The 15,323-nt window shown below is 39.6% G+C and overlaps 1 protein-coding gene across 2 annotated transcripts in view; it reads left to right on the top strand.

The window, feature by feature from the left end:
• The first annotated feature begins 1,304 nt into the window (after positions 1–1,304).
• ALDH1A2 (aldehyde dehydrogenase 1 family member A2) overlaps positions 1,305–15,323 on the top strand; it is a 73,450-nt gene continuing 59,431 nt past the window's right edge. The window contains exons 1-2 of one of the 2 annotated variants that reach the window (XM_077263823.1): positions 1,318–1,414; positions 2,292–2,608. In XM_077263823.1, coding sequence (XP_077119938.1) covers positions 2,492–2,608 — 117 coding nt within the window. In that variant the 5' untranslated portion in view covers positions 1,318–1,414; positions 2,292–2,491. Of the gene's footprint in view, positions 1,415–2,291; positions 2,609–15,323 lie in introns of both variants that reach the window. The other variant, XM_077263825.1, reaches the window with a different exon arrangement.

The following is a 15,323-nucleotide window of genomic DNA, read 5'->3' as shown; positions in this document are numbered from 1 at the left end:
CATGATGAATTTTTGATGCTGTGCATTATCGCTGCATCAAAAACGCAGAATCTAACAGTTTCAGCAGAGTGGTGGGATTTATAGAGATCTCATCCCCACTGTGCTTTTATTTTATTCAGCATAAACTTACCTGCGATGTGCGTTTCAAAACCGCAGCATGTCAATTTTTGTTGTGGATACTAATTTTTATGTGCTAATTTTTCCATAGACTTGGATTAGATGTGGAAAATCCACAGGTAAAAAACCGCACGTGTTTTCAGTGCATTTTTTTAGCGTAAGCGCATCAAAAACACGTGAAATCCGTACATGACTATGACAATAAAGTTTTGTCAAAGAAAACTACCATGAAGTATTAAAAACAAAGCAGTTTTATTTAAAACATGAAATACCAAAAAGAGACAGAAACCACAGCGTCAAAAACGCTTTGAAAGCAGAAGAAAAAAAAACTAAAACACGTTACCTAATTTATCTGAGGCCACGTTCACACGTTCAGTGTTTCGTGTGTTTTTTCCCCCCTCAGTATCTGTAAGCCAAAATCAGGAGTGGGCAAAAAATGTTGACGTGGTGCATATGTTTCTCTTATACTTTTCCTCTGATTCTCCCACTCCTGGTTTTGCCTTATAAATACTGAGGTAGGGTATGTACACACGTTGCGGATTTTGCTGCGGATCCGCAGCGGTTTTGACGCTTGAGTTTACAGTACCATGTAAACCTATGGAAAACAAAATCTGCAGTGCACAAGCTGCGGAAAAAAACACGCGGAAGAGTAGCGTTGTTTATTCCGCAGCATGTGAATTCTTTGTGCAGATTTCGCAGCGGTTTACACCTGCTCCATAATAGGAATCCGCAGGTGTAAAACCGCAGGTGGAATCCGCACAAAAAACGCATAAAATCCGCTGCAAATCTGCAGTGCTTTTTACATGCGGAATTCTCAGAACAGGTGCAGAAAATTCCGCAGAGGTTCCATCTACGTGTGCACATACCCGTAAAATACTGATCAAATACTGAATGTGTCTTAACAGATGCAGAAAATCTGCAACATCAGAAACTCAGTAAAAAAAATCTCATCACTGGAGCACAGCCCCCGAGGCCACGTTCACACATTCAGTATTTGGTCAGTGTTCTACATCAGTATTTATAATCCAAAACCAGGAGTGGAACAATCAGAGGGAGAGTATAATAGAAACACGTCACCACTTTTGTATTTTTCACCCACTCCTGATTTTGGCTTATAAATACTGAGGTAAAATACTGAACGTGTGAACTTGGCCTTAAGAGTAATTCAATTACATAACACTTAATACACCTGAAATCAGAACCTCCCAGCTTCCAAGAAGCTAACTGGAGGCATCTCTACCTGAGAACTGTGCCATGTCTGCTCATACAGACCCTGCTGCTGAATCGCCACCCTTAAGTATTTCTATTTAATGTGACTTTATTACCATGAATTACTTAGAATTATTATGGGTTATGAATTTAGATCTGTCTCTTGTATAACTAAAGACATTTAATCATTTGCTTTTGGAATTCATTCATCAGTCACAAGCAGTGCTAATTAGGACGACCCTTGCTATAAAGCTATTTCTTCTATTTTTATAGTGTCCAACTCTGCATCTTTCTGTCTTAATAATATGTCCTTGTTTAGTTAGCAGCAGATAGCTTTGTTGAAATTGTATGCTGGGATTTGTAGTTCTCTGACATGTAATTCACATAGTATGAGATTGCATTTGCTGGGCTGGTAGTAAAGTGATCCTAGAAATCATCTTGACACCCATGATAGGCAGTAGCCTTGTACAAACTCTCCAGTGCTCGGAAACCCTCCTGCCCAGGACTGTATCACTGCTGGGCTGACATCCTCTGAACCTTGCAGTCCTGGCTGCTGGTCAGTGAGCCTCATTTCATCCTTGGTCTTGTTTAGCAGTTTGTATCTAATTAGATTCTGAGATGCTAGTCTGGGTAATGAGCTCATGGGCTGCGACAATTTGTCTAAACCCTTTTGGGTTTTTTTTTATGGATGAATTGAACACAACACAGAGGTGCTAATTATTTTTTAATTACTGCAAGGTAATCTCCCTGCAAAGGATTCTCCAAACTTCCACTGCTTGATGGAGTAAGTGCAAGTCAATGCCTGGACACCACACCAGTGAGTGTGGAGGTGTTTGGGGAGCCCAGATCACACTGTAGCATTCAATGTGTTAACAGAAGGGAAGTCCCATTGACTGCTGATGTGACTCAATAGGCTTGTGTTGAGTGGCTTATGTAAATAGACGTTTGTTATTATATCATCATAGGATGAACCAGCCCCCCCTGCTCCTTCCCCTATGGCCAATAAGAAAGGACCCAGCTTGACACCTGCCTATATACAGAGGAAAGGAGCAAAATATCCAGAACACTCATCTTCCCTCCACCACAAACAAATATTAGGTCAGTTGAAAAGATCCAGAGAGGAAAAGGGGGGTTAACCAAAAGCCTCATTTACCAGTATCCAGCTATGACTTCCAGTAAAATAGAGATGCCTGGAGAAGTGAAGACAGACCCTGCAGCTCTGATGGCCTCTTTACATCTTCTGCCTTCACCCACCACAAACCTGGAGGTCAAGCACACCAAGGTAAGGAGCCCTTCTGCTGGGTCACTTGTGAGAAGTGTCTGGATCTCCTCCATTACACACCAGCACAGCTGCGATTAGTATAGATAGGCTGTGAACCAGCCATCCCTCCTCACTCACTGCATTCTTCTCTGCAGCTGGGTCACCACAACTTCACTGGGCAATCCTAGAAAGTAACCTGGAACTTGAGCCTCTGCTTCAGCTGCATTTAGTTCCTTAATGGCAGTTCTGTTATTCCTAATAATTCTGGGATCTTCAAGACGTGTGTAGTAACAACTTTTATCATGTTATGTAATGTAAAATGTGTCCCTCCAGAGATCCCTGCTCTTCAGCTATGTGTACACTCTGAAGGTATCCTCTACTTTTCAGAAAGCTGCATAATTTTCTGCCACTCAATCTATATTTTAGGGCACACACATTAATTGAGTGTTTTGTCATGCACTGCTTACATTTTGTCTATAGTTGTATCATTGTGTAGCAACCTGTGTGTGTGTGTGTGTGTATATGTATGTGTGTATATATATATATATATATATATATATATATATATATATATATATATATATATATATATATATATATATATATATACCAATTTTTAATTAATGTAAATCTGTAGTGGGGTTTTTTTTCTTATTTTTTTTTTTTTCAAAATACGGATATCCCAATAGTAGGCAGTGAATTGTTTTTGGAGTTAGGCAGTGGGGAAAGTCTGGGGGGATGCTATTGTGTAATATTACATATCCGCTTTACTGTATTGTATGAAGATGTTACTCATGAAGGAAGGAATCTTGTGTATGTATGATGTTGCTTCAGTGATTTAAAAAAAAAAAAAATAACATTATGTATTTTCATCTTCGTTTACAGATTATTTTTATTTTTTTTAATATCTGTTGTGAAACTACAAATCCCAGCATGCTGTAGGAATTCATATATTCTCAATCATTTATGGTACTTAAAGTTGTTGTGTTTTTTTAATTTTTTAAATCTGCAGAGCCACAAGTACCGGAATGACTTCTTACACTGTCTGCATTCTGGAACTTGTAGTTTCATACCAGCTGAAAGTCAAATATTGCAATGACATCACATGTAGATATTGGGAATGTTAGCGATTCATTAGAAAATAATGTAAACATTTTATATCAAATGCAAACTTGTACTAAGGAACCCACAGTATGGCAGCACATCTGCTTTATTTTATATTGGTAGGTTTTTCAGTTACTGTTCTATACTTGGTTGAAAAAAAGACATATGTCCATCAAGTTCAACCGCAGGATGGGAGATGATAAAGGAGATGGGGCATGTATAACCATAATGGATGTTTTAGCCCCAAAAATCTGATCCTTCCCTCCTGGCCCCGATTGTCAATCCATTACTGAATGCAGAACAAAATTAGAGGCCTATTTAAAATCTGATTATCTGGACTATAAATTATATGTTAGATCATATTTATTTGAGCTATGCAGACAATAGAATATCATTTTAACCTACAGCTAGGTTTTCATCAAAATAGTCTTCAAGTTCTTGAACCTCATCCGTTTCTCTATACTAGGCAGATAGAAAGCCGTTAAAATAAAATTAGGCCTTTATATTTTATTATTTTAATTATTTATAGGAGTAAGAAAGCACCAATCCCATCACATTGTTCAGTTTATTGATAATGGTGCAAAAAATGAACTCTGGGATAAAAACACTTACAAAATATGCGGCCACCACCTCTCCTCCCACATTACTAATCTTTGTGAGAATATATTTATTTTTTTTAATGTTCATAACAGCAATATATTGGTATTTTTATTATAATAAAATCCACTCTATTCTAAATACCCTAAGGTGCTTATTACAGATATAACTTGTATTAAATGCTTGCCTTGTAAGGTGGCATGCCATGTTTACCCCGCTTGTTGCCTAAAGCTCAAATGACCACATTTTGTTGTATTTTCCATGGTTTATGTGTTATGTACCATGGCACTAAAAAAACAAACAAAAAAAAAAACAATAACTGACCTGACAGTAAGAAAACGATAAGGGTCTTTATCATGAGATATTGCACTAAGGTTATTTTTAACATTTCTTTGTTTGTAAGCCAAAATTAGGAGTCCAAATTATACAAGGGGTGCAAGTGTTATATGTGACCCATGTTACTTCCATTCCTAGTTTTGGCTTAGTATTTGTCCGCATTTTAATATGTGAAAGTACCCCAAATCATAGGGACACAATTTAATTTATCCAAAAGGTGAAATGGCTGTGAATATGGTTTAATATATTCCTCCAACAACCCATTAGAAAATAGGACATGTAATGGGCGTACAATTCTGACTATTATAGAAGGCTAAAATCTAACTTTTAGTTGTCATCAAATGATGGTCTAAAATATGGAACATTTTGAAAATGTTTCTTCTGAAAGGGTTGTAGTGCACTGACTAAGCATTTTCAAGATGTAATTTGGAGCCCAATGGCCCAATTAAATTCTTCACAATTTTTTTTTTCCCCTGTTTGAGGAAAAAGGCAAAAATCTAGCAACTAGTTATGAGGTTTTTTTTTTTTCATGCTAATTTTCTAATGTCATTTGATATAATTTGAACTTTCAAGGAGTTAGTTTAAACGCCATTTGCTCCAAGCAAAAAATAAAAAAAAATGTTTTTTTCTCTTCCTTTTTACTGTCCAACCTGCTTGCCACAAGATGGAATAGCCTTTGGGGACTGAGAGGCTAAGAATTCTGAATAGCGACATCTGACTTTTGCAGACCTTTTTTTTTTTTTTTTTTTTTTTGATTTCTGTGTGAATTTACACTTTGAGTAATGACTAGAATTGGCGACACATATAGTACATGATAACTGCCCAGGATTGCATTAAATTAACCTTCACAAATGGATATTTATTGGTGCACTTTAAAAAGAATGTGAGTCTGCAAGGGGTAGCTGTAATTAATACGACCATTCATGCCCCTTACATGCTGATAGGCATTTCTACCATCTGGGTGAAAAATGTCCCTGATTAATACTACAATGGTGGTTTTAACTCTTCAGTAATTATGCATTTTTGTGTTTGCAACACTGAACATAATTCTGTCACATAAACAGCAGGAGGACCTGCATGGATCTTATATGGGGGTTCTATCTGTAATTCTTCGCATCCTACAAAACTTGCCCTGGCTAAATCCTTCAATTCTCTCTTTTTTTTTTTTTTTTTTTTTTACTTTTTCTTGGTCTCATAATCTCACGACCATAATAATAAAAAAATTATATATATATATATATATACCAATGTGCAGTTTTAAATTCACAAAGTATGGCCATTTTGTTGCAGAAGTTTCTATAGCTGAAAACTGTTCCATATTGGAGAACAGTTGCTGCAGCATGTGGCTAGATCTTTCCAATGAATAATAATAATCTTTCTTTTTGTATAGCGCTAACATATTCCGCAGCGCTTTACAGTTTTGCACACATTATCGTCGCTGTCCCCGATGGGGCTCACAATCTAAATTCCCTATCAGTATGTCTTTGGAATAGATCCATTGCAGAATTTTCCGTAGCAAATCTGCCATATGTAAACTTCCCCTATAGCAGTGCATTTTAAGATGGATATAGAGAATAGAACTGTCAGTAAAGTGCTGAAAATAATTGTCTAGTTTGGACGAAAAAGAGATTCTCCTCCATTTGTCAGCTCATGTAAACTTGGTGGGACGCCAGAGCTTAGGAATGTTTTCAATTAAGCTGGTTGTTTTTGCAGCTTAGTTTAATGTAAATTAATCTGTGCTTAATTTAGATACTTCTACTAAGAACAACAAACCAATAAAACAATATTGTATATGATTAAGCGTTAGCGAGATTGTTGCCCCACCTCTATTTTTATTGCTATATGACCTGACAATGGTTTACGTGACAAGCAAGTTGTCGAAGTCTTCTGCACATACTGTAGATGTCATGGAACTCGAGCCAACAAAAAGAACCTTGAGTCCTCACTAGACCATGGCCCAAAATTGTGTACAGCTACATTTTTAGTAGGGTATAAAAGTGACGCTTGATATGCTTTAGGCTAGGTTCACATCTGTGTTTGCAGGGTCTGTCGCAGATTCCATTATGCTTACTGGAACAAGTGGAGAGGCATGTAGCACCTCTTTTATCAAATTAAAAAACCTCCATTACAGAAATCTAACCTCATTTTAAGATAGTCAGGGTGCATCTGGCACTACTGGTGTCAGTCTTGTGCACTGATCCTTTCCTGACGTCAATAATTCAGTTTTCCTGTTTTGAATACAGTGCAGAATAGAGGAATTCTTATTTCCAATGTGAACCCAGCCATACCGGCAACATGTCAGTTAAGGTTTTTTCAGACATCCATGATCAACGTTCTGATTTTGAATCGTGATGCATTGAATGGCCACACATATCCCGATCTGAGCATAACCGCCTCCTTGAAATATATGGAGCTGTCGCACTCGGGAGACGCGCATCCAGTCCTTGCATTGCGATATAAGATTGGACCAATCATCATGTCTGTCTAAAAGAGCCCTTAACAGAATTCCAGTAGTGAAGGTTTGAGGCTTAGCTCCCTTGATGAACTTTAAACTTTTTTTGTTTTGTACTTTGCAGCGTTTCTGCGCATATTTTTTTGTCTCTACTTGCCATGTCATTTTTTTAAATAAAGCTGCTTTGTTTTTGATACTTGCTGTTACTTGCCTTTGAAAAAACTTTACTGATGGAATCAAGAGCGGATTACATGTTTGTTTGTTTGTTTGTTTGTTTTTGTGTGTGTGTTTTTGCAGCATAACCACAATAAAAACATATATTTTTTTTACCTGCCAATTTTCTGCAGCTACTGCAATCCATACATAAAACTTGGCATACTCGAAATAATTTTTTACATATTGCGGATTTGAAGCATGCACTGCAGGTCAGCTTACACTGAGTAAAAAATAACGCACAGTAAGCACGAGATTTCTAGGAGTCCCATCCATTTTGCTGGAACTGTAAGATGCTTTTTTTTTTTTTTTCTCTTCTCTGTGTAGCAAGGAGAATACAGAGCACCAAAAACTCATCATCGGCACACAGCCTTAGAAGTAGGAATGTTTACGCCATGATCACGTCAGCATAAGGCTGCATTCATATCAAGTTTTAGAAGCTAAAGCCAGGACTCGTGAATGAAAAGGGAAGAAAGTCTGAAGAACAGACTGATAATGTCCACTCCTAGAATGTATTATTTTTTCCCCACATATCAAAATTGTATGTGTGAATCTAGCCTATATGATCTGTGTATTTCAAGAAGTAATGTTACCTATTGTAAAAGGGTATTTTCATTTTCAGCAAACTTGCTGCAGACATATTTAGCAACTGTTCCATTCGTTAAAATGGGGCTTTTAGGAACCCTATTCAGATAAATAGAACTGATTGTGCAATCTTGGTAGTTTGCACTGCCCCCTACTGAGCATGTGCATAAAGTGCAGCACAGATTCATCTCGACTAAAAACCCAGATCCTTAGATCAGGAACAGATAAGACATTTATAGGACATTTCATAACTTTCCCAGCATCTTATAAAGACATTTACAGCACATCCTGCATTGTACTACTGCACCCAATGTATTATATATTTTAGGAGTTTGTCCATTTAATACCGACTCCTTCAAAATGGACACCGACTCCACAGCCCTGAATTCTACAAGCCCAACTCTTGCTCTCTGCTCCCTTTAAAGATCAGATTATTCCTGGATATACAATATGTATGAGGCCTAATAAATGTGGCCTGCAGTAATTTGAGCACTGTTCCTTTTTGCCCAAGATAGCTTGATCTTACTCACTACCACATAACTGGTGTAGATAAACTTTTTCTACGTGGTATATTAATAAAGTAGTATTCTCAAAATTACAATAGAACTACTATTTTATAGAGCAAATCCATCTATTCATAAATCCACTGCACAAAAGTTTGCTCTACCGCTGGGTTTGCAAGTCACAGCCAAGCAGCAACCTTTGCTTATACTTCATTCTTCTACGAAAGTTGTTTAATTAAACTTTTTTACACAATCAATCAAATTCTAAGCCAAGCATGCTAAAACATTTGTATGTTATACATGTTATTCAAATGTTTGCCCCCTGTGGCTAAGAAAACAAACGGCACTGACCTCCCCCTTTCTTATGTTATGGTGTCTACAAATTGCACCAAATGTCTTCAAATTGTTTTTTTTTGAGAGCCATGTCTGCTCAATTCATGCAAATAATCTGAGCTAACATATTTGATTAGCAGGATCTGCAATGCAAAATGTGATGCATTTTATTGTAACTTTGTAGCTGAAACTTTACTTTTAGTCGTTTTTTTGTTTGTTGTTTTTTCTTCTTCTCTCCTATAGGATTCCCTTTCTTGTGCCTAAGGCTCAGCAATTATGCCATAAGTCTCTTATAGACCATATTTAGAAAGGGATGCATTGTGATTATTTTAAAAACTATAGTGAGAGATACGTGGCCAACTTTTGGATTGTGTTTGGACCCAATGTGTTAAGGTCTTTAGAAGAGGCATATTATTGTATTGGATCCAGAGGTAGCAGTTGCACCAGGGCCATTGTGTCTAGGGGAGCCCTGTACTGTATAAGATACCAATGTTAAAAATGGGAAACACTAGATATCTGGACGTTATTCAAAATATATAATAGCCGCGTTTAAAGCCAAAGGCGTGACTAGAGTCTGACAGGCCCTGGTGCAACATTTGGACCAGGGCACCCCACCACGTAAATTGAAGTCATGGTGCCACATAGCAGAAGTATAATGTACAGTCCACAGTCCTCCATGCAGCATAATGCACAGCCCACAGTCCTCCATGTAGCATTATGACCACTGATCTAATTAACAGGAAAAAAAAAATATATACTGTATATTCTGCTCCCCCACTGCACAGCGTCCTATTGTGAAGCCGGCTACATGCGACGGGAGCGCATGATGTCATGTGCATGCCAATGTCAGCTGCTGGCCTCTGACTGGCCAACAGTGTTTATTGCTGCACACAGACGTGATCTTGGGTCTCTGGGTGCAATACACTTTAGCTGGATGAGCGTCCAGGGATGCACATCCAGTTGAAGTTTCTGCTGATGCTGGAAGGCCCCTCATCCACTGGGCGTGGTTGCACAACCCCGGTCATTACGCCACTGCTTAAAGGGGTTGTGTAGTGAAAACAAGTTAACCTCGCTAATCCACAGGATAAGTGGTAGCTTTTATCGGCAATAGAATTTTAGAATTCTCGACTGCTGTTTCATTCATTCTTCATAGAGAAGTTATGTGCTGCACTGGGCTTTTTCACAAAGTTCCAGAAGGAATTGAACATCAGCTGTGCATCTGACCTTCCACTGCACTTTATAACTTGCATAAAAGTTCCCTGATCTGCTGATTGGTGCTGGTCTCAGCAATGGAGCACCCAGTGATCATCAAGTTATCGCCTATCCTGCATATTGGTGATAACTTGTTTTCACTGGACAAAACCAAAATAGTACATGTATTTGCAGGCCATACAATTAGCAGATTAGAATTTGTTCTTCGATTTGCATACTCAAGAAATATTGGAAGAAAATTTAACTAGGCATTGCATTCATTAGTAGATTTTCAGATCCAGCTAAACTGAACCAAATATTGAGAACACTATAACGGCTTTAAAGGTGTTGTCCACTACTTTTGATATTTAGCTTTCCAGAGGATGGGTCATCAATATCAGATTGGTGAGGCTCCCACACTGAGCACCCCACAGATCAGCTGTTTACATTCAGTCCTCAGCAGAGATAACAGCGCTGCTATGAACCCTGCTTAGTGGATTTCACTTTTTTTTTTTTTTTTTTTTCCCCTGCTATTCAGTTGAGTGATAGCCTGATAGGTCATCAATATCGACCTGCATAGAGAGAAAATGCCACACTGTCCTTCTCCCACACTCTACAATTATTGCCATCATTTACTAGTTGATGTTCCGTTGTCTGATTACACATATACTTTCTTTTCGCTTTGTATGCTTGTTTTGTGTTTTTATGTCGCCAACACCTTAACTTGAGCATTATTGAATAATTACTGTTTTTTATTTTTTATTTTTTTAAGTAGTGATTTGTTTGACAACAAAATTTGGATTGCAGATTTATAGATATTATTGGTAGCATCATTATTTAAGGGATTGGTTGCACCTTATGGCCGGGGTCACACCTACGAGTGCAGGGCGAGAGACTCGCATCAATACCCGGCACTGCTGCCGGCACTTGGAACCGGAGTGTGCGGCTGCATGTATTTCTATGCAGCTGAATGCTCCGGTGCCAGGTATTGATGCGAGAGACTCATATTGCACTCGCCATTGTGACCCCGGCCTATTAAGGTGACTCTATTTTTGTCTGTGATTTCCATTTTTTTGTTTTTTTTTTGTTTGCTGATCCAATACCCAATGCTGTATATGTAACATAATTTTATTTTTTTTGTTCAAAGAATTAGACAACCCCTTATTAAAGCGATCTTAAATATAGCCCGATCCCCTCCCCCATACCAGCCACAAGCTCCTTTTACTGATTTTTCTCTCTATAGATAATTATATCTGCATTCCTGAACAATGTAATGATTTTCCTAAGATTCCTAGAATATTAACTAACAGGAAGCATGCGTGTTCTGAAAGAAAGGTTTGTGTGCTTCCTCTCATGGTACACTTATTACAGGTGCCTACTATCTTGGTGCAGAGCAATGGATTTTGTATGCCTCTTAAACTGTATATAGTTTCTTTCATAAAACAAAACCTGATGTTGCTAAAGGGCAAACAGATGTGATTTATTTCTAAACTGACTGTACTCCAAAAACAAACTTGCGGTTTCAGTTTTGTGGGATACACATGGAAGGTCTACCAGATAGCAAATGGGCAAAATCATAACTTTTTTTTTCTTGTCTATTAAAAACAAAAAAGTAGATGCGCCGGTTTTGCATGTTGCACACTAGATATAAGGCTTTCAAGATGAACTTGTTCTGGAAATCTCTCCCATCCACCTGAGATTGTGCTGTGGCCATGTACTGTGCTGCCTACAGGATTGAAGAGTGCTCCGTAGAATAAAGGTGTTGTGGTGTATTTACAAATCTGTTCTAATTGAGTGGGGTTGGATGGTCATAAGAACATGCATGTCTGCAAGCTCCAGGTATTGCATTTGTTCTTTTTACATGTGAATTGATTGTTTTTTTTTTTTATTAATCCATTAACCTAAAAGCTGCTTGACCCCCCCCCCCCCATTCACACCAAATTAAAACCTTAAAAAACTGCAACGGATGCTGTAAAACGCCAAATTTATACTAAATTCTTCTTTTCCTCAGCAGTCCAGCACAGACCTTCTGATGGTACTCCCAGTCTTTGTTTATAAGCAGCCTGAATGCCACAGCTGCAGAAATAAGGCATTCTGCCTTAGTGTAGCTGTCAGGGTTCCCTACATCCAGCAATCATGTGATCACTGTATCCGGTGATGGATATGCTAACAGTGCTTCCTATTTTGTATACACCATGCTTGTTCAGCACTGTGTATACAGGGATAGTAAAGGCAAAAATGTAAAGGATTTCTCAGCAAGAATCCCTATAGAGAAGGCAATGTCGGACAGCCGCTTCTTGCCCGATGTTGTGCAGCTGCTCTACTATGCAATGACTTTTAGAACATCACTGCAGAGTAGAAGGTAGCTCACCCAGTCATTTATAGTCTATGGTGGTCCAGTGGATGAACTACGTAATTAAATTTCTCAGCAAAATGCCCTCATTGCACACAGAAAAGTGGCGGACTCTGCATTAGGCTATATTCAGATGGTGTTATTTGAGGAGAGGGGTGTGTGTGTGTGTGTGTGTGTGTTTAATATTTGGTATGTATTCTTCTTAAAAACTCATCTACAGTTGCTGTGCTGTAGAAAAAAGACAAGGACTGCGCATTGAAAAATCATAAGTTGATCTAATACCACTAGGCAAAAATTTACAAAACTGAACATTAGGTTCTTGGTTAACCATTCTGATCAGACTGTAAGAAGCTCTTTTTATAGCCTTCAAGGCGCCATGTGCCAACCACTGACACCTGCACCAGCAGTTCATCAATAGAGTTGATATATATTTACCTTGTAATGTCTTCACATCCTGTTCCGTCCATATCCCAGAATTCCAAGCGGCAGAAGTTCACCGACCGCTATATTGGGACACCCAAGTGATGGGTGTCTTTATATGGAAACTGCTGGTGATACCAGCCTCTTGCATGGTACCACCAGCAGAACACCACACACACACACACACACACACACACACACACACACACAATGCCATAAGCAACCTCTTGCACGGTACCACCAGCGGAACACCGTCGCGAACACGCCGCCGCCGGGATCAGCTGAATGATTCACTGATCTTTGTACACAAAAAATTGCCTGTCTGACCGTGTACCGAGCATACCTCATCTCCATGGCAGGGGAGGAAGCAAAAGATATTACTGACATTACAGCAGGGGATCACAGAGGATTCATTTTGTCAGGTAAAATATTTCACTGACTGTTTTTAAACAATATTTTACATCCCAAAATGTATCCTCTGCGATCTTTTGTTGTATTGTCTCTTGCTTCCTCCCCTGCCCAGGAGCTGTGATATGTTCTGTACACGGTCAAACACAGACAGGTTTTAAAATGAACTTTCGTTTGTGGGAAAACCCCTTTTAAAAAGCAAATATCAAAGCCAACATGGCTCATCCTAAAAAGTACGCCAATGACAATGAAAGGAAAGCAGCAAAGGCACAACGTCGAACACAACAATAGGCAAATGAGACTCTTGAAGAGCAACAGCATCGCTGGGACAAAACCAATGCATATAGCACATGGGCCTCCGGAAGAAGCTGGTGGCGAAACGAGCGTCGGGATGAGGGGACGCCGAAGGGACACACAGCACCTCTGTTACAGGTAATATCTTCATTGAGGATTGATTTCTGGGACTAGCATTTGACTTGCTTAGGGTAATACTGATAGTGTGATTTGCATCAGTCCCATATTTGTACCAATTGGTACGGGGACGATATATTTATACAATACCATTTCTTTTCATTATATTATTAACCCCACACGGTTAATGTCTTATCTGTGTGCTTCACATAAGTACATTTTTAAGGGATATCCCTACCTTCGCATGTTTAGTCCCAGTTTTTATTGACACATATAGGTGTAACACCCCAGGTAACTGGTTGTTACAGTGATGTTTCCTTCTTTTCGGGGAGGGCAATATCATGCGTGAAGGCAAAGGGGATTTTCTTTACCAAGTAAGCACACATATGCAACACATTCTGAATCCAGGCCAGGAGGGGGAACTCAGGGCCTGGATTTAGGGGAGCGTCCCTCAAATATGGACATATGTTCTGGTCTGGAGGAGGAGTTGGACAGTCTGGGAGAGACAGTGGACAGAGACAGTTGGTCTCCCGGAGGGAGAGATAAAGGAAGGACATCTGGAACAGACAGAGAGGCTAGTAGCCATGTGAGAGTTGCAGCCTCTGGGAAGAGGAGAGCCTGAAGGGTTGTTGCATGCATTGAGGAAAGGAGCGCAGGAGTGGAACAGGGCTCAGCAGCAGAACAGTGGCAGGACACCCTCAGAGCCAGAGCGCAGCAGCCGGGTACCGGGAGCCCGAGGCCTTAGTGGAACTGTAGGACACTTGGCAGTACTGGAGGATTAAGAACTTTATGTGATTGGCCCACACCATAATTATGTGTAATAAAACCTGGCACTCAACTTATATTTGGAAGCGAATTTATTTTCAGCAACAAAAAACGTTTCGGTCACCAATTTGACCTTCATCAGTTACGTATAGTGGATGGTGTTTGAGAAAAGGGTGCCAGTGTAGGCAAATAGTAATTAGCTTCCTTAGTCTATGTAAAAGAGTGGTATGTATGAGACATACCACTCCTTCACATAGACTAAGGAAGCTAATTACTATTTGCCTACACTGGCACCCTTTTCTCAAACACCATCCACTATACGTAACTGATGAAGGTCAAATTGGTGACCGAAACGTTTTTTTGTTGCTGAAAATAAATTCGCTTCCAAATATAAGTTGAGTGCCCGGTTTTATTACACATAATTAAGGTGTTGGAACCTACCTGGGCACCACACGTCGAAAGCTGTGCACACGTTTTTTTTAATAAACTAGATGGTGGCCCTATTCTAACGCATCGGGTATTCTAGAATATGCATGTCCACGTAGTATATTGCCCAGCCACGTTTGTCACAGGTTAAAAAATAAAAAATAAACATATACTCACCTTTCCGAGGGCCCCTTGTATTCCACGGCAGCTTCCGGTCCCAGGGTTGGTCTGAGCGCAGGACCTGTGATGACGTAGCGGTCACATGATCGGGTAACGGTCACATGACCGGGTAGCGGTCACACGACCGTGACGTCACGTTAGGTCCTTTCTGCGCAGGCGCGCAGACTTGTGATGTCATCGCGGTCACATGACCGTGACATAATGGCAGGTCCTTCTGCCATACCATCTTTGCCACCGCAACCTGCAACGGAAGATGGCGGGCGGTGCGAGTGGCTCAGCGGACTACAGAGGGTGAGTATAGCAGGTTTTTTTTTCTATTTATTATTTTTAACATTACATTTTGTACTATTGATGCCGCATAGGCAGCGTCAATAGTACAAAGTTGGGGACACACAGGGTTAATAGCGGCAGTAACTGAGTGCATTACCCGCGGCATAACGCGGTCCGTTACCGCCGGCA

The sequence above is a fragment of the Ranitomeya variabilis genome, chromosome 5, assembly GCF_051348905.1.
Source record: "Ranitomeya variabilis isolate aRanVar5 chromosome 5, aRanVar5.hap1, whole genome shotgun sequence".
Taxonomy (NCBI): domain Eukaryota; kingdom Metazoa; phylum Chordata; class Amphibia; order Anura; family Dendrobatidae; genus Ranitomeya; species Ranitomeya variabilis.
The sequence above is the reverse complement of the archived record's forward strand: the minus strand, read 5'-3'. Positions and strand labels throughout refer to the sequence as shown.